The sequence below is a fragment of the Phoca vitulina genome, unplaced genomic scaffold, assembly GCF_004348235.1.
Source record: "Phoca vitulina isolate PV1807 unplaced genomic scaffold, GSC_HSeal_1.0 scaffold2, whole genome shotgun sequence".
Taxonomy (NCBI): domain Eukaryota; kingdom Metazoa; phylum Chordata; class Mammalia; order Carnivora; family Phocidae; genus Phoca; species Phoca vitulina.
Genome location: NW_022589705.1, coordinates 17,745,184 through 17,765,677, shown reverse-complemented (window position 1 = coordinate 17,765,677; position 20,494 = coordinate 17,745,184). Strand labels below are relative to the sequence as shown.

At 37.6% G+C, this 20,494-nt stretch overlaps 1 protein-coding gene across 1 annotated transcript in view; it reads left to right on the top strand.

Annotated features, from left to right (window-relative positions):
* SLC30A7 (solute carrier family 30 member 7) overlaps nt 1–20,494 on the top strand; it is a 92,932-nt gene that overhangs the window by 1,860 nt on the left and 70,578 nt on the right. The window contains exon 3 of the mRNA XM_032422588.1: nt 19,750–19,863. Within this exon, the coding sequence (XP_032278479.1) occupies nt 19,750–19,863 (114 nt within the window). The remainder of the gene's footprint in view (nt 1–19,749; nt 19,864–20,494) is intronic.

Sequence of the window (20,494 nt, the reverse complement as noted above, 5' to 3'; positions counted from 1 at the left end):
TTATGTTGTATTGTAATAATCATGCTTTATTATAAATATACAGTATTTATAATATATTTTGCTCTTCTTAAATTATGCCGTATTGTGGCATATGTACTTGATTGTATCAAGACTATAACTTGGTTTGCATATGTACACTTTAGCTACAGTTACTTTATATTACAATACACTATCTTTCAATATGGCCTTCCATTGCGTAAATTACTATGTGAAATGTCTCGTTCAAGGGAATTATATTTGAAGTGCCTGACCACTTCTTTCATGGAAAGTTAGGTATAAAGTAAATTTTTTGACCTGTAGAGATCTATTGAGGAAATTACAGTTGACCTTTGAACAACATGGGGATTAGGAGCATGAACCCTGTGCAGTCAAAAATCTGTGTATTACTTTTGACTCCCCGAAAAACTTCAGATAGCCTACTATGGGCCATAAGCCTAAGCGATAGCATGAACAGTTGATTAACACATATTTTGTATGTCATATGTACTATACACTGTATTCTTACAATAAAGTAAGCTAAAGAAAAGGAAATGTTATTAAGAAAATTATAAGGAAGAAAATACATTTATGGTACCTTAGTGTATTGAAAAATATCTGCATATAAGTGGACTCATGCAGTTCAAGCCTGTGTTGTACAAGGGTCAACTGTACTAAAACCACTGTTTTCCAAGCCATTTGTCAGTATGCACGGTACATAAGGAAAACATCAGTGGTACATGACTTTTTCTTCTGCCCTTTGGTGGCTTGTTCTCCTGACTTTAGGATCTCTTTTCCTCCAGTTTACTCTCTTTGATTGTGTTATTATATCTTCCACATTTGAAATCCGGCTCTGAACTAATGTCTGTCATACCTAAATCATTTAGTAGGTATTCATCAGCAGGTTAACCTCCATATCCACAACCACTTATTCCCTAATATTAATTTTTATCAGAGGATTGGGAGTACAAACACATTGCTTTTGAAACCTTGGCATATTTAAAAATTGCTTGGGCCTTTTCATAATCTGGGTTTCTATGTCTTATTTAGATATTACAGTTTTTAGTCCCTTTTGTTGAGTGATCAACAATTTCTTTATATGACTGGATTATCTCTGTTCCTAAAGTTTCAATTAGATTTTAAGTTCCTTGAAAAAATGCCTTACCAAAATTTATTTTGTTTATCATAGTCATTTCTGTGTTCATTTTCATTCTATAAAAATTAAGTTTCAAGATGTTATGAATATTGAAATGTCAAGAATTTTTTTCCATTATGAAATTAAAAGATGGGTAAAACATGCTCTCTCTTCACAAATAAAGGTTTATAGAAACAGTTGATCTAGTTGCAAAGAATATTAAATAGTTCTGCTTCTTGTTTAGAGCCTTCATTATCTAAAGGAAGAACTTAGGCTCATTTGGTTAGGCGGCTCATTCGGTTAGGCATCTGCCTTCGGCTCAGGTCCTGATCTCAGGGTCCTGGGATCGAGCCCCGAGTCAGGCTCCCTGCTCAGTGGGGAGTCTGCTTTTTTCTCTCCATGTGTTTGCGCTCTCTCTCTCTCAAATAAATAAATAAAATCTTTAAAAAAATAAAGGAAGAACTTAGTTATAATTAGTTTATATTTTTGATGGTGAGAATGTGTCATCAGTGGAAGAATAGCTAAGCTTCTGTGTATTTTTCCACCATATTAAATATCCACTGCTTTTTACTTTTCCACTACAATGTAAACTTCATTAAAATAGGGATCTTTTCTGTCTTATTCAGGTACCTTAGTACATGGCACATAGTGTGCTTAATACATATTTGCTGAATGAAGAATGAGGGAATAATGAATGTATGGAATTAATCTACCTACACTAAACATACTAACTACCCCTATTAGAGGGGAGGAAAATCATTAAACCCCTCTTTTCTCTTATTCTTTGAAGTTAGTAGGAAAATGGTAGGAATACCATATGTGATCTTTCCTTCTAGGGTTCTTTTTCCTTCTAGCATTTTATTTTCATTGCTATTTATTGTTGAATAACTACTTAATCTCAAGTTAATATAGTATAAGTATGTGGTTTTGTACCATCTAGGATTAAGTTCTTTTTGAAATTACAGAAAAATTCCAAATAATGATTTCTTAAATAAGACAAAACTTTATTTCCAGGATGGTTGTTAGAGTTCCAGCCATCCCTAGCAGCAGATTGTCTAGAGTGGAGGGAAAAAGAGATAAAAAGTATATATAGTCTCTTTTAAGGAGATTTATCTGGACAGACATAGAGCACTTTGACTTATATTTCAGTGGCTAAACCTTTATCATTTTGGTCATGCCTAGTTGCAAATGTGGTCTTTGTTCCAGTCAAACAGGTATTCTGCTGAAAGTCAGAGATTCTTTCTAAGAAAGATACTGTAGGCTCAGGAAGTGGGACTAGAAAGAGATAAGCTAGTTTGACTTCTTCTATAGATAGAAAACCAAGGCCCAGGGTTTTTTTTCCCAGAGTAACAGCAGAGCCTAAAAGCACCTGTCATCCAAGGTTTTTTGTTTTTTCGTTTTTGTTTTTTTCCACTACACCATGATTTTTTTTCTAGTATCTCAGTATAGTTTCCTTTGTTCTTATGCTCTTTTATGTGTACTTCACTGTCTGTTAGAAAATTTAATTTCAGTAATATTTTTTACCAAGGCTATTACAATCATTTTGCCTTTAGACATAGAGGGAAGTCATATAACTCTAAAGTAAATGTCTTTGTATTACCAAAGTAAATATTTGTTCAGGAAATGTTTTTTTTTTTAATTTTTTTTTTTATTTATTCATGAGAGACACAGAGAGAGAGAGAGGTGGAGAGAGAAGCAGGCTCCCTGCTGAGCAGGGAGCCCGATGTGGGACTTGATCCCAGGACCCTGGGATCATGACCTGAGCCGAAGGCAGACGCTTAACCATCTGAGCCACCCAGGCGCCCCTGTTCAGGAAATGTTTTAGGCCATACTGGACACTGATTTGTTCTTACTTTGTATAATATGTCTTAGCATATGTTTGTAAAGTAACTCCTTGGTAAAGAATGTGCTTCCATTAATCACATTTTTCTATAGAATTAAAACATGTATATCTTAGTCTTTTATCAGCTTTTCCCCTCTCAAAGGACAACATTACTTACCAGTCCATGGTGATGACTTTTGCTTTCCTACAGCATTACTTTTCACCATAGAAATGCAGATAAATATTCAATTTTGCTGAGAATTTTTTAAAGTAAGGGATTATATAATGGAATGTAGTGGAGTTGAGGGTTTTTCATCGTAACTCTCGTTAGCTTAACAACTTATACAAATGTCAGGATTCTAATTTCTTGGTAATAAATTGACAGTTAGTAGTTTCTTTTCTCCTTTCTATCTCATGAAAACCTATCTTGATTATTCCCTAGCTTCAGTTTTGAGTTAATCTTTAACAACCACTATAAATACACTGTTATCTTAGTTATCAATAGACTTTTTAAAAAATTATTATGGAAAATTTTAAACGTAAGTAAAAGTAGAGAGTTTAATGAACCTCAGGTCCCTTCCCATCACCCAGATTTAACATTTATCAACATGTACCCTATTCCATTTCCTCTTGCTTTTACCTTCCTTATGCTTTTACCTGCCGCACCACTGGATTATTTTAACACAGATACCAACTATAATTTCTTTTAAAAGAAATACTTATACTTCAGTATGAGTCTCTAAAAAATAAGAGCCCACCCCCTTTTTTAAACATTACCCAATGCCATTCTCATCTTTAAAAATTAGCAATTTATTTAAAAAATTAGCAATTTATTAATATCAAGTGTCTAGTTAGTGAGTGTTCAGATGACCCTTATTATCTCATAATTTCTTTTTACAGTTGTTTTAATAAATCAGAATCCAAACAAGATCTAATCCCAACAAGATCTGTAGTATTTGGTGGATATGTCTCTTAAGTTTCAGTTTATGGGCTCTTTTCTCCCTTTCTTTGTTTTTGCCTCCACTAGACCTTAAAATCTTTTCCAAAAGTTTCTTTTGCTAAATGTTCTATTCATGTTTATTATATTTTGCTTCAATGATCAGGTTTCTCTTTTGTATCCTAAGAAGTTTTCATTATTAAAATATCTTTAGAAAGTAGTCACTTAAAAAAAGTTTAAAAATTAATCATAGAGAAACTGACAGTGTTTAAAGATGGGAGCCTAAAAAAAGAATGCTGCTTTTAGCAACTAATTTTTCTTCCTCAGGTTACATTTGGTATATAAATCAGATAACCTGAAATATTCTCATGCTGTCTTTATTTATAAGGAAATTTATGCCATGTGGTTTAAATGATAATTCAAAACAAGAAACATTTGCTAATATTGAAGATGAACAGTAAAATAGGAATTCCTCATGAGTAGTATTTTGATACATGGTAGGTGAACAGAGAACTAGAAGTAGACTCTTTTTCATATAAGTTTGCCTACATAGGTGCAGCTGAGTAATTTTCAAATCATGATACCAGGTTTAAATAAAAAGACCATATTGCAGTGCTTTAAGGGAACATGATATTCTGGGGCGCCTGGGTGGCTCAGTCGTTAAGCATCTGCCTTCAGCTCGGGTCATGATCCCAGCTCTGGTCATGATCCCAGCTCCTGGGATCGAGCCCGGCATTGGGCTCCCTGCTTGGTGCGGGGCCTGCTTCTCCCTCTCCCACTCCCCCTGCTTGTGTTCCCTCTCTCGCTGTGTCTCTCTCTGTCAAGTAAATAAAAAATCTTTAAAAAAAAAAAAAAGAGAGAACATGATGTTCTTCCACTTTAGAAGAAGGAGTGGTTTTTCAGGTGGAATCATTTTATAATATACTGAAAATGAAATAACATTTTAATGAAAATTAAAGTTACTTAAAATTTAAATAAAATTAAAATCTCATTTTGATGAGTATTAAAATTCCCAAGCTATCTTTAAACCTCTTGAAAAGGGAACTTAATTGCATACAGAATAACATACAGAAGAGGTTTACCATCTTTCCCCCATTAGGGCAATGTTTGATGTCCACTAAGTATATTTAAGATAAATTTGTCATAAAAAAATAGTGTGTATTAATTTGCTAGGGCTGCTGTCACAAAGTACCACAGTAGAAAGTTACTGTCTTGTGGTTCTGCAGACTGAAATTCTAAGATCAGGGTATTGGCCATGTTAGTTCTTTCTGAGGTCTGCCAGGAAGAATCTGTTCATGCTTTCCCTTAGCTTCAGTTGCTTTGCTGGCAATCTTTCACATTCCTTGGCTTATAGAAGTCTCATCTGATATCTTATCTTTACTCAGTGGTCTCTGTGGGTGCATGTTTGTCTCCAGGTTTCCCCTTGTTATAAGGACAACAATCATATTGGATTGGGGCCCACCTTACTGACCTAATCTTAATGAATCATGTCTGCAGTGACCCTGTTTTCAAATTACCTCACATTCTGAGGTACTGGAGATATAGGACTTCAAATTAAGAATTTGGAAGAGGACACAATTTAACCTGTAGCAAGTTTTACTAAATATATGTGTACATAAGTATATCAGTAAATATTTTTTTATTTGTATTTATTTAGAATGAATACCCTGCCTTCTTCTACAACTAATTTATGGCCATTTAAAATAGAAGTCACATATATAATAAAATCCTTAAATTAAGAAATAAAATGTTAAGAACCATGTATAGAGTGGAAAAAATAAGCCTACTAAATATGTAAATTAATGTAGTTACTGAAATTGACTTTTAAATTTAGTTGTAAAGTTCCATAAAGTTAAGGCAGGATGGGTAACAATTCTCATTGTCAGGTTTTACTGCAACACAACTGCATTGTTTTATCAGAATAGATCATTTTCTGAAACCAAATTTTAAAAGTAACTTACGATACTAGTCCTTTGTCACAGCATAGAAAACAAAATCATAAACAATGTTTTTATTGGTGGTTTTATAACACAGTGCAGAGATATTCTTCAAATGGGTCTTTCATACTTGAAAATACAATAAAGTTTATTTTCAGTGTTACATGACTATTAAGGTTCAAGTGTGTAGAGTTGTAGAGATCCAGTTAGGAGAGGAAAAAGTTTTAAAATAACAGATCTGAGAGAATTTCATGAATAATAGGACCTTTACTGTGTCCTCCTCAGGCATCAGTTTTCTCATTTAGTCTTTTTATTTATTCCTTTATTCTCATGTTGCTTTGAGTTGGGTATTAGAGGAGTACAGACAGCGCTTAAACTGTATTGTGCATCTATATTTGAATAAGGTATACAAAGTTCATGATAAAATTTAAGACATTTTCCAAAATACTTCGTGATGACTTGAAAGAGATTTATAAATAATTGTATTTTTGGGGGGCGCCTGGGTGGCTCAGTTAGTTAAGCGCCCAACTCTCGGTTTTGGCTGAGGTCATGATCTCAGGACCTAAGATCAAGCCCTGAGGTGGGGCTCCATGCTCAGCACGGAGTCTACTTATCTCTGCCCCTCTGCTTCTGCCCCTGCATGCCCTCACTCTCTCTCTCTCTCTCTGTCTCTCTAGAATAAATAAAATCTTTTTGAAAAAATGAATTGTATTTTTTATTGTATTGTTTTATTTCAGTTTCTCATTTTATAATTATTCCAAATTATGAGAAGATTTTAAAACTGTGTTTTCTACTTAGGTGAGGAATGTTTTTCACTTTAGTTTGTAGCACTTATAATTGATGAAGGCTCTGGCATCTAGCCAAATTGTCAAGAGCTATAGGTCATGCTGGGAACACTAAATATTATGAGGTATTAATAATTAATATAGTGATTTATTAATAATGGTAATAATAGGAATATTGATGTAGCTTTAATGTGGCAAGCACTGTGATAAGTGTTTCACATATATTAAGTCAATCATTATAATATTTATGACACTTTTTATTATTACCCTGTTTAAGTGATGGCTAAATTGAGGTCCGAAGTAGTTAAGCAATTTAAGATTGACAGGACTAGTAAATCATGGAGCTGAGATTTGAACCCAGGTACTCTGACTTCAGATGTAGTGCTCTTAACCACTGTGATACTCCTTGGTTTTAAATACTGAGTTGTTGATATGCTTGCTTTCAGGACATTTCTATTGAGCTATCTTCAAATTCACTGAATTCTTTCCTTAGCTGTGTCCGGTCTTCTCATAAACCAATGGGAAGAATTCTTCAGCACTGATACCTTGTTTTTTGTTTCTCCCATTTCCATTTAATTCTTATTTTTTTTAATTTTTTCTTATAAGGATTTTATTTATTTGAGAGAGAGCGTGCACATGCGTGCGTGCGAGAGCAGGAAAAGGGGCAGAGGAGGAGGGAGAGGGAGAGAGAGAATTCCCAGCAGACTCCTCACTGAGCACAGAGCCCCTCATGGGTGCTGGATCCATGACCATGAGATCATGATCTGAGCTGAAACCAAGAGTTGGATGCTCAAACAACCGGTGCCCTTCCATTTAATCCAAAAAATATTTCAGGGGCTCCTGGATGGCACATTCATTGAGCGTGGGACTCTTGGTTTCAGCTCAGGTTGTGATCTTAGGGTCGTGGGATGGATCCTCATGTCAGGCTCTCTGCTCATCTCAGCGTCTGCTTGGAATTCTCTCTCCCTCTCCCTCTGCCCATCCCACTCATGCTTTCTCTCTCTCAAATAAATAAGTCTTTTTCTAAAATTTTCATATTTTTCTGCTGAAATTCCCCAGTAATTCATACATTTTGTTCACCTTTTTCCATAGATCCTTTAACATAATAATTATAGTTATGATAGTTCCAGTATCTGAGCCAGTATCTCAGTCTGGTTCTGTTGACTGCTCTATCTCTTCACAATGAGTTCCTTCTCTTGCTCTTTTTTGTGTATCTTGAAATTTTTTATCAAAGGCTGGACATTGTGAATAAAGAGCTGTGGTTATTAAGGTAATAGTATTTGTAACTAGAAATAGGCCCGTCTCTTCTGTCAGGCCATTATTGGGTTAGGTTTTTGCATGCGTCACAGAAGCTCTCTCTTCATATTCATGGCATTCCTCCACCCACTACTCCCCCCTAAGCTGTAGACTGCTGTTTCTTGTTACTCAGTGCTGGGTTTGTGGTGAGGGCAGAGGGGCATTCAGTAACTTAACCCAGCCTCAGTCTTAGGCAGGTCCTGTGAGCCTGGGCCTTGGGAGTATGTTTGTGTTGTTTTCAACATTTTTGCCCCTTCTGTTAAAGCAAAACTCTGCTGTGTACATGTGGATAGTCTTGGGTGAGGGTGAGTTTCCTGCTCTTTTTCCAGTGGTAGCAGAACATCTGCTTTGTGTTGGTGCAGAATTCTGTGTCCCTCCTTTAGTGACTTTTTTAGTGGTTGCTTTAGCATGCGTAATATGAATTTTTTACTTACCACAAATATGTTTATCTTAAAATAATATACTTCTATTTTCTTCTGTCCTGTGTGCTATTATTGTCATACATTTCACTTTTACATGTTTTAAACTCCACAATACAGTGCACCTGTTTTTGCTTTATAGCAGAGATCAGCAAACTTTCTCTAAACAGCAGATGTTGAATATTTTATGCTTAGAGGGCCATAAGATCTCTGTCACAACTTCTCTAGTCTACTGTTATAGCACAGAAGCAACCATAGACAGTATATAAACAGATGAGTGTAACTGTGTTCCAGGAAAACTTTATTTACAAAAATAGATGGTGATCCGGGCCATGACTTGCTGATCCCTGCTTTAGATAGTTATCATTAAAAAAAAAAACAAAAAACAGTTTTATTGAGATAATTCATATACCATACAATTCACCCATTTAAGGTATATAATTGAATGACTTTTAGTATATTCAGAGAGTTGTAAAACCATCACAACAATCAATTTTAGAACAGTTTTATTACCCTGAAAGAAGCCTTGCACCTGTAGCCATTGCCCTCTAATTCCCTTATCCCCTGGCTTTCCCTAATTCTAGGCAACCACTAATCTACTTTCTGTTTATGTATTTGCCTACTCTGGGCTTTTTATCTAAATGGAATCATATAGTGTATGATCCTTTGTGACTGGTTTGTTACACTTAGCATAGTGTTTTCAAGGGTCATCCATATTCTGCATGTGTTAGCATTCATTTATTTTTATTGCCAAATAATATTCCAGCAGTGTGTGAGAATTCTGCTTTATTTACATCCACACCAACACTTGTTATTGATTTTTTTGATTTAGCTGTCATAGTGTAGGTATGAAGTTGTTTCTCATTGTTTTGATTTGCATTTCCCTGAAAGGTAGTTAATGATGTTGAGTATCTTTTATGTACTTATTGGCCATTTGTATGTCTTTTTTGGAGAAATGTTTATTCGGGTTCTTTGTTCATTTAAAAAATTGGATTATTTATCTTGGGGCGTCTGGATGGCATAGTTGGTTAAGCAACGACTTGGTTTCAGCTCAGGTCATGATCTCAGGGTCATGAAATCCGGCACTGCGTTGGGCTCCATGCTCAGTGTGAAGTCAGCTTAAGATTCTCTCTCCCTCTGCCCCTCCCTCCAGTGCTCGCTCACTCTCTCTTTCAAATGAATAAATGAATCTTTTAAAAAAAAATGGATTATTTATCTTTTTGAAGTGGTTTTTTTTTTTTGGTTCAAGATTTTATTTTTATTTTTATTTTTTTTAAATTTTATTGTTATGTTAATCCCCATACATTACATCATTAGTTTTAGATATAGTGTTCCATGATTCATTGTTTGTGCATAACACCCAGTGCTCCATGCAGAACGTGCCCTCCTCAATACCCATCACCAGGCTAACCCATCCTCCCAACCCCCTCCCCTCTAGAACCCTGTTTGTTTTTCAGAGTCCATCATCTCTCATGGTTCTTCTCCCCCTCCGATTTCCCCCCCTTCATTCTTCCCCTCCTGCTACATTCTTCTTCTTTTTTTCTTTCTTAACATATATTGCATTATTTGTTTCAGAGGTACAGATCTGAGATTCAACAGTCTTGCACAATTCACAGTGCTTACCAGAGCACATACCCTCCCCAGTGTCCATCACCCAGTCACCCCATCCCTCCCACCCCACCCCCCACTCCAGCAACCCTCAGTTTGTTTCCTGAGATTAAGAATTCCTCATATCAGTGAGGTCATATGATACATGTCTTTCTCTGTTTGACTTATTTCGCTCAGCATAATACCCTCCAGTTTCATCCACATCGTTGCAAATGGCAAGGTCTCATTCCTTTTGATGGCTGCATAATATTCCGTTGTATATATATACCACATCTTCTTTATCCATTCATCTGTTGATGGATATCTTGGCTCTTTCCACAGTTTGGCTATTGTGGACATTGCTGCTATAAACATCGGGGTGCACGTAGCCTTTCGGGTCCCTACTTTTGTATCTTTGGGGTAAATACCCAGGAGTGCAATTGCTGGATCATATGGTAGCTCTATTTTCAACTTTTTGAGGAACCTCCATACTGTTTTCCAGAGTGGCTGCACCAGCTTGCATTCCCACCAACAGTGTAGGAGGGTTCCCCTTTCTCCGCATCCCCGCCAACATCTGTCATTTCCTGACTTGTTAATTTTAGCCATTCTGACTGGTGTGAGGTGGTATCTCATTGAGGTTTTGATTTGGATTTCCCTGATGCCGAGCGATATTGAACACTTTTTCATGTGTCTGTTGGCCGTTTGGATGTCTTCTTTGGAAAAATGTCTGTTCATGTCTTCTGCCCATTTCTTGATTGGATTCTTTGTTCTTTTGGTGTTGAGTTTGATGAGTTCTTTATAGATTTTGGATACTAGCCCTTTATCTGATATGTCATTTGCAAATATCTTCTCCCATTCTGTCAGTTGTCTTTTGGTTTTGTTGACTGTTTCCTTTGCTTTGCAAAAGCTTTTTATCTTGATGAAGTCCCAATAGTTCATTTTTGCCCTTGCTTCCCTTGCCTTTGGCAATGTTTCTAGGAAGAAGTTGCTGCGGCTGAGGTCGAAGAGGTTGCTGCCTGTGTTCTCCTTTAGGATTTTGATGGACTCCTGTCTCACATTGAGGTCTTTCAACCATTTGGAGTCTATTTTTGTGTGTGGTGTAAGGAAATGGTCCAGTTTCATTCTTCTGCATGTGGCTGTCCAATTTTCCCAACACCATTTGTTGAAGAGACTGTCTTTTTTCCATTGGACATTCTTTCCTGCTTTGTCAAAGATTAGTTGACCATATAGTTGAGGGTCCATTTCTGGGCTCTCTGTTCTGTTCCATTGATCTATGTGTCTGTTTTTGTGCCAGTACCATACTGTCTTGATGATGACAGCTTTGTAGTAGAGCTGGAAGCCCGGAATTGTGATGCCGCCAGCTTTGCTTTTCTTTTTCAACATTCCTCTGGCTATGCGGGGTCTTTTCTGGTTCCATACAAATTTTAGGATTATTTGTTCCATTTCTTTGAAGAAAGTGGATGGTATTTTGATGGGGATTGCATTGAATGTGTAGATTGCTCTAGGTAGGATTGACATCTTCACAATATTTGTTCTTCCAATCCATGAGCATGGAACGTTTTTCCATTTCTTTGTGTCTTCCTCAATTTCTTTCATGAGTATTTTATAGTTTTCTGAGTACAGATCCTTTGCCTCTTTGGTTAGATTGATTCCTAGGTATCTTATGGTTTTGGGTGCAATTGTAAATGGGATCGACTCCTTAATTTCTCTTTCTTCTGACTTGTTGTTGGTGTATAGGAATGCCACTGACTTCTGTGCATTGATTTTATATCCTGCCACTTGACTGAATTCCTGTATGAGTTCTAGCAGTTTTGGGGTGGAGTCTTTGGGATTTTCCACATAAAGTATCATATCATCTGCAAAGAGTGAGAGTTTGACTTCTTCTTTGCCAATTTGGATGCCTTTGATTTCTTTTTGTTGTCTGATTGCTGTGGCTAGGACCTCCAATACTATGTTGAATAGCAGTGGTGATAGTGGACATCCCTGCCGCGTTCCTGACCTTAGGGGGAAAGCTCTCAGTTTTTCCCCATTGAGAATGATATTCGCTGTAGGTTTTTCATAGATGGCTTTTATGATATTGAGGTATGTACCCTCTATCCCTATACTCTGAAGAGTTTTAATCAAGAAAGGATGCTGTACTTTGTCAAATGCTTTTTCTGCATCTATTGAGAGGATCATGTGATTCTTGTTTTTTCTTTTGTTAATGTATTGTATCACGTTGATTGATTTGCGGATGTTGAACCAACCTTGCAGCCCAGGGATAAATCCCACTTGGTCGTGGTGAATAATCCTTTTAATGTACTGTTGGATCCTATTGGCTAGTATTTTGGTGAGAATTTTTGCATCCATGTTCATCAGGGATATTGGTCTGTAATTCTCCTTTTTGATGGGGTCTTTGTCTGGTTTTGGGATCAAGGTAATGCTGGCCTCATAAAATGAGTTTGGAAGTTTTCCTTCCATTTCTATTTTTTGGAACAGTTTCAGAAGGATAGGTATTAATTCTTCTTGAAATGTTTGGTAGAATTCCCCTGGGAAGCCATCTGGCCCTGGGCTTTTGTGTTTTGGGAGATTTTTGATGACTGCTTCTATTTCCTTAGTGGTTATAGGTCTGTTCAGGTTTTCTATTTCTTCCTGGTTCAGTTTTGGTAGTTGATACATCTCTAGGAATGCATCCATTACTTCCAGGTTATCTAATTTGCTGGCATAGAGTTGCTCATAATATGTTCTTATAATTGTTTGTATTTCTTTGGTGTTGGTTGTGATGTCTCCTCTTTCATTCATGATTTTGTTGATTTGGGTCATTTCTCTTTTCTTTTTGATAAGTCTGGCCAGGGGCTTATCAATCTTGTTAATTCTTTCAAAGAACCAGCTCCTAGTTTCGTTGATCTGTTCTACTGTTCTTTTGGTTTCTATTTCATTGATTTCTGCTCTGATCTTTATTATTTCTCTTCTCCTGCTGGGTTTAGGCTTTATTTGCTGTTCTTTCTCCAGCTCCTTTAGGTGTAGGGTTAGGTTGTGTACTTGAGACCTTTCTTGTTTCTTGAGAAAGGCTTGTATTGCTATATACTTTCCTCTTAGGACTGCCTTTGCTGTATCCCAAAGATTTTGAATAGTTGTGTTTTCATTTTCATTGGTTTCCATGAATTTTTTTAATTCTTCTTTGATTTCCTGGTTGACCCATTCATTCTTCAGTAGGATGCTCTTTAGCCTCCATGTATTTGAGTTCTTTCCGACTTTCCTCTTGTGACTGAGTTCTAGTTTCAAAGCATTGTGGTCTGAAAATATGCAGGGGATGATCCCAATCTTCTGGTACCGGTTGAGACCTGATTTATGACCTAGGATGTGATCTATTCTGGAGAATGTTCCATGGGCACTAGAGAAGAATGTGTATTCCGTTGCTTTGGGATGGAATGTTCTGAATATGTGAAGTCCATTTGGTCCAGTGTGTCATTTAAAGTCTTTATTTCCTTGTTGATCTTTTGCTTAGACGATCTGTCCATTTCAGTGAGGGGGGTGTTAAAGTCCCCCACTATTATTGTATTGTTGTCAATGTGTTTCTTTGCTTTTGTTATTAATTGCCTTATATAATTGGCTGCTCCCATGTTAGGGGCATAGATATTTACAGTTGTTAGATCTTCTTGTTGGATAGACCCTTTAAGTATGATATAGTGTCCTTCCTCATCTCTTATTACAGTCTTTGGTTTAAAATCTAATTTGTCTGATATAAGGATTGCCACGCCAGCTTTCTTTTGGTGTCCATTAGCATGGTAAATGGTTTTCCACCCCCTCACTTTCAATCTGGGGGTGTCTTTGGGTCTAAAATGAGTCTCTTGCAGACAGCATATCGATGGGTCTTGTTTTTTAATCCAATCTGATAGCCTGTGTCTTTTGATTGGGGCATTTAGCCCATTTACATTCAGGGTAACTATTGAAAGATAGGAATTTAGTGCCATTGTATTGCCTGTAAAGTGACTGTTACTGTATATTGTTTGTGTTCCTTTCTGGTCTATGTTGCTTTTAGGCTCTCTCTTTGCTTAGAGGACCCCTTTCAATATTTCTTGTAGGGCTGGTTTCGTGTTTGCAAATTCCTTTAGTTTTTGTTTGTCCTGGAAGCTTTTTATCTCTCCTTCAATTTTCAATGACAGCCTAGCTGGATATAGTATTCTTGGCTGCATATTTTTCTCATTTAGTGTTCTGAATATGTCCTGCCAGTCCTTTCTGGCCTGCCAGGTCTCTGTGGATAAGTCTGTTGCCAATCTAATGTTTCTACCATTGTAGGTTACATATCTCTTCTCCCGAGCTGCTTTCAGGATTTTCTCTTTGTCTCTGAGACTCGTAAGTTTTACTATTAGATGTCGGGGTGTTGACCTATTTTTATTGATTTTGAGAGGGGTTCTCTGTGCTTCCTGGATTTTGATGCCTGTTTCCTTCCCCAAATTAGGGAAGTTCTCTGCTATAATTTGCTCCATTATACCTTCTGCCCCTCTCTCTCTTTCTTCTTCTTCTGGGATCCCAATTATTCTAATGTTGTTTCGTCTTATGGTATCGTTTATCTCTCGAATTCTGCCCTCGTGATCCAGTAGTTGTTTATCTCTCTTTTTCTCAGCTTCTTTATTTTCTATCATTTGGTCTTCTATCTCACTGATTCTTTCTTCTGCCTCATTTATCCTAGCAGTTAGCGCCCCCATATTTAATTGCACCTCATTAATAGCCTTTTTGATTTCTACTTGGTTAGATTTTAGTTCTTTTACTTCTCCAGAAAGGGTTTCTCTAATAACTTCCATGCTTTTTTCAAGCCCAGCTAGTATCTTTAAAGTGATGATTCTGAACTCTAGATCTGACATCGTACTAATGTCCGTATTGAGTAGGTCCCTGGCAGTCGGTACTACCTCTTGTTCTTTTTGTTGAGGTGATTTTTTCCGTCTTGTCATTTTGTGCAGAGGAGAATAGATTAATGAGAGAACAAAATGCTAGCAGGGTAACAACGTCCCCAGAAAATATACTCTAAACAAATCAGAAAAGACCTGAAGCAGTGGGAAAAGAAAGGGAAAGAGAGAAAAAAGAAAAAGAAAGAAAAAAAGAAAAAAGAAAAAGATAAAGATAAAAACAAACAAAAGCAGAACAAAACAAAACAAAAACAGAACGTGATCAAATATGATCAGGCTGGTTTATAGATCAGTGCCACACACTAGATTTTGGGTGTATTTTGGTCTGTTAAAAGAAAGTCCCTCCCAAAATTTTAAAGAAAGAAAAACTTATATATGTACAAAAATAAGGGTTGATATGATGAAGGGATGGAATATGACTGTAAAGATGGAAATTATAAAAAATTTTAAAAAAGGATTTGATAAGTTGTTTGAAAAAAGAAAGAAGAGGATTAAAAAAATAAATAAAAGAAAGAAAAAAGGGAGAGAATGTGATCAGGCAGGGGAGTAGAAAAAAACCATACACTAGAGATTTAGAGTATATTTTGATCTGTTAGAAGAAACTATCTCAAGATTTTAAAGAGAGAACAACTTATATATATATGCCAAAAATACGGGTAACTACTATGAAGGGATAGAATATGACTTTAAAAATGAAAAATAAAAATGTTTTTTTTTAAAAAAAGGGATTGATAAGATGTTTGTTGAAAAAGGGAAAAAGAAAAATTCAAAAAAAAAGAAAAAAGAAAAAAAGACCGTTAAAAAAAATAATTAACTTTGAAAGACTAAAGAATCATGGTAAAAAAGCCATGAATTCTATGTGCAGTATTCCCCTAGTGCTGGAGTTCTGCCGTTCTCATTGATCGGTAAACTTGGTCTTGGCTGGCTGTTCTCGCTGATCTTCTGGGGGAGGGGCCTGTTGCCATGGTTCCCAAATGTCTTTGCCAGAGGCAAAATTGCCCCGCCCTTGCCGGTCAGGGCTAAGTAATCTGCTCGGGTTTGCTCTCCGGAGCTTTTGTTCCCTGCAAGCTTTCCGTACAGCTTTGGAGGCGGAGAGTGAAAATGGCGGCCTCCCAGTCTCCGCCCCGGAGGAGCCGAGAACTCGGGGTCCCGCTCCTCAGCGAGCCCCCAGAGAAAAGCAGTTAGTCACTCCCGTCTCCCCGGTCTCCGGCCACACTCCGCGCTCACCCGGCCTGTGACCGCGCCTTTCTTTCTGGCACCCGACCCCGGGTGGAGTCTCCAAACCCAGCAGATCGCTGCCGTGGGCTCCCATGCCGCTCCTCCCGGGGGAAGAAGGTGAGTCTCCCCGGATCTGCCGCTTGTTGGGTCCCTGCTGGAGGAGCAGTGGCCCGACTGTGCCGCGGATCACGGTTTATAGCAACCCCGAGTTGAGAGCCCGCGCCTGGGCTCCGTCTCTGCAGCCGGCTTCCCCGCTCCGATACCTGGGAGCTCTGCCGCACTCAGGCACCCCCGGTCTTTCTGTGACCGCGAGGGTTCCACCCCCCACTTCGCCACCAGAGTGACATCCCTCAGCGGAGCAGACTTCTAAAAGTTCCGATTTTGTGCTCCATGGCTCTATCACTTGCCAGAAGCCGCCAACGGAGGCCCCTCTCCCGCCGTCTATCCTCCCGGATAACGTCTTGGATTCACTTCTCCGCACCTCCTACCTTCCAGAAAGTGGTCGCTTTTCTGTTCAGAGAGTTGTTGCTATTCTTTTCTTCGATCTCCTGTTGAGTTTGTAGGTGTTCAGAATGGTTTGATCCCTATCCAGCTGAATTCCTGAGAGGAGACGAAATCCAGGTCTCCTACTCCTCCGCCATCTTGCTCCGCCCTCTCTTTTTGAAGTGTTTTAAGAGTTTTTCATATAGGGCACCTGGCTGGCTCAGATGGTAGAACATGCAACTCTTTTTTTTTTTTTTTTTTTTTTTTAAAGATTTTTTATTTATTTATTTGAGAGAGAGAGAATGAGAGAGAGCAAGCACATGAGAGGGGGGAGGGTCAGAGGGAGAAGCAGACTCCCTGCCGAGCAGGGAGCCCGATGCGGGACTCAGTCCAGGGACTCCAGGATCATGACCTGAGCCGAAGGCAGTCGCTTAACCAACTGAGCCACCCAGGCGCCCGAACATGCAACTCTTGATCTCGGGGTTGTGTTTGAGCCCTGTGTTGCGTGTAGAGATTACTTAAAAATAAAATCTTTAAAAAACTGAAGAAGAGTTCTTCATATATTCTGGATACAAGCCCCTTTTCAAATATATGATTGGCAAATATTTTCTCCCATGTGTGCATTGGCTTTTAACTTCCTTAATAGTGTCCTTTGAAGAACATAAGTTTTAAAATTCCAGTGATGTCCAGTCTGTGTTTTCTGTTTTTGCTTTTGTTACTTGTGCTTTTGATGTCTTATTTATAAAAGAAACTATTGCCTAATCCAAGGTAGTGAATATTTTAGCTTTTATGTTTAGGTCTTTGATCCATTTTGGGTTAATTTTTGTATATGGTGTGAAATAAGGGCAAAAATCATTTTTTGCATGTGGGTATCCAGTTGTATCAATACATTTGTTGAAAACACTATTCTTTCCATCTTGGCATCCTTGTCAGAAGTCAGTTGACCATAAATGTGAGGATTTATTTCTAGATTCTAAATTCTATTCCATTGCTCTATAGGTTCACTTTTGTTCCAGCACCATACTGTTTTGATTACTGTAACTATAGTAAACTTTGAAATTGGGAAGTGTGAGTCCTCCAACTTTGCTTTTCCATATGAATTTTAAGATCAGCTTGTCAGTTTCTTCAAAGAAGTCAGCTGGGATTTTGATAGGAGTGAGTTGAATCTGTAGATCAGTTGTGGGAGTATTGGCATCTTAACAGTATTGTCTTCTGATCCATAAACATGGATGTCTTTCCATTTATTTAGGTCTTTTTAATTTTTTCAATAATATTTTATAGTTTTAGAGTATAAATTTTACATTTTTTGGTTAAATGTGTTTGTATTTTTTTTGATGCTCTTGCAAATGGAAATGTTTTTTATTTTTTTATATCACTACTATATAGGAATACAGTTCATTTTTGTATGTTGATATTGTATCCTGCAACCTTGGCAAACTCATTTATTCTAATAGGTCCTTAAGATTTTATGTATATAAGATCCTGTCGGGGTGCCTGGGTGGCTCAGTCGTTAGGCTTCTGCCTTCAGCTCAGGTCATGATCCCGGGGTCCTGGGATCGAGCCCTGCATTGGACTCCCTGCTCCGCGAGAAATCTGCTTCTCCCTCTCCCACTCCCCCTGCTTGTGTTCCCTCTCTCACTGTGTCTCTCTCTGTCAAATAAATAAATAAACAAAATCTTTAAAAAAAGAAAAAAAAGATCCTGTCATCTGCAAATAGTGATAGTTTTACTCCTTCACTTCCAGTCTGGGTGTCTTTTATTTTATGTCCCGCCTAACTTCCATTGTTAGATCCTCCAGTATAATGTTAAATAGAAGTAGCGAGAGGGGACATCCTTACCTTATACCTGATCTTCGGGGAAAACATTCAGTCATTGGCCATTAATGGCGCTGTGGGTTTTTTGTAGATGCCATTTAAGAATTGAGGAAGTTCTTTTTATTCCAAGTGTGTTGAGTGTTTTTGTTATAAAGGGGAGTGTTAAATTTTGTCAAACTCTTTTGGCACTTATTGAGGTGATCATGTGGTTTTTGTCTTTTATCCTATCGATATGATGTCTTAGATTGATTGATTTTCATATATTGAACCAACCTTGCATTGTTGGGATTAATCCCACTTGGTCATGGTGTGTACTTTTTTAAATATATATCCTTAGATTCCATTTGCTAGTATTTGTTGATGATTTTTGTATGTATATTTGTGAAAGATTAGTCTCTTTCATCTCTTGTGATGTCTTTTGTCTCATTTTGGTATGAGAGTAATAACTGCTCTTATACAGTGAATTGGGTAGCATTTCTTTATCATCTGTTCTTTGGAAGAGTTTGTAAGGGATTGATATTTATTGTTCTTTAAATGTTTGGTAGAATTTATGTTTAAAAAAATAATAGGGACCAAGGTTAATAGTACTGATGCCCAGAAATGTGCACACCTGTTATTTTGTCAGGCCATTAGTGTGGGAATTTTGAGTCTCTGGTCAATAGTTGACTAGCTGGGTTTTGTGTTTTGTTGTTGCTAGTTAATTTCAACAAGGCACTGACTTCAAATTTTTTTAGTGGCTTTTACCACCTTCTGTTTAGTGTAGGGTTTGGGGCCCTGGAGGTTTTTTTCAGTGTTCTTGCTCTACTCTCAGCTTTCAGCAAGCCCTGCACACCTCGCCACAGGGGAGTCCCTGTGCTCTTGCTCAGCTCTCAGAGATAGATTGCTATTGTTTGTGGGGGAGAGAGAATTTGGTTCTCCTGCTGGAGCCTTATTTTTAGGCAGTCCCTTCACACCTGAGAGCCAGAGTGGGTATTGTTAATGTTCCTGCCCCTTCTCCTACCTCTCCCCACAGCCTTTTATCAAGAGAAGGAACAATTGTCTTACTCCTCTTCCAACAGCAGCAGACCTTTGCTTTGTATCAATGTAAGATCTTGGGCCCAACCTGGCTTCAGACTTGCCCCCAGCGGTAGATGGCTGTTTTTTCTCTCTTTCAGTGGCCGCTGACCTTTGCCAGTACCAGAGGGTGGGCAGATTCCTGCCCCTTATCTAGTAGCAGCTAGCTTTGTTTCTACCCCTCTTTCAGTAGAAGCTGAGTTTTTTTCTTGGGCAAGGGGTGTTAGGGTTTCCTTCTCAGGTGTTTAAAACTTTATTAATATTTTTCTATGTATCATATTTCAAGGTTGTCTTTTTAGAAGATTAGTTCCTGATAAGCAGAAGGACATTGAGAGAATTTAGAGAAGGATGTTTACTATTTGGTTACTATTATAATATGCCAATATGTCTGTTCTTTTACAGCTTAGGCTTGATTTCCGACTCTTTTCACATGTTTTTCGATAGCACTGCCATTTTGGCTGGATTGGCAGCGTCTGTTATTTCAAAATGGAGAGATAATGATGCTTTCTCTTATGGGTAAGACTTTTTAAAAACCTTTTTATTAAAGTATAAGAAATACAGAAAATATACAAATCTTAAGCACATGAATTTTCACAAATTGAACACATTTGTATAACTTGAACTCTAAACCCCCCCCACCATGCCTCCTTCTGGTTCCTTCCTGTGCTTCCAAGGGTAATAACCACCTCCCTAACTCGGATTTGTTTTACCTGTTTTTGAATAGTATTTAATTGGAATCTACAACATGTACTTTCTTTTGGTATCTAAGTTCTTTTGCTTAGAGGTAGGACATCTTGGTTTTACCAAAAAATTTTAAGTGAAATTTTTTGCTAGATAGGGGACTTTCTGAACTTTTAACCTTTTTTTTTTTGGAAGAAGAAGAAAGTTTCAGTATACAAAAATGGTTGTGTTTCTTTTTTAGAGGGATATTTTGCTATTAATTTATTTAAAATCATTATTTCCTAATACGATTTTATATTACTTACCGTCTTCAAGCTCTGCTTTTATGAAAAATGCTTCTTTTCATACTCTTGCTCATATTGGAGAGTGTTTTTCTGCTGGAGAGACTATATTGGACCATTTGGTCTCACTTCTGAGCCTAGTACTATTTAGAGGCAGAGTTTGCCTTTTGCCATCTCTGATTGGG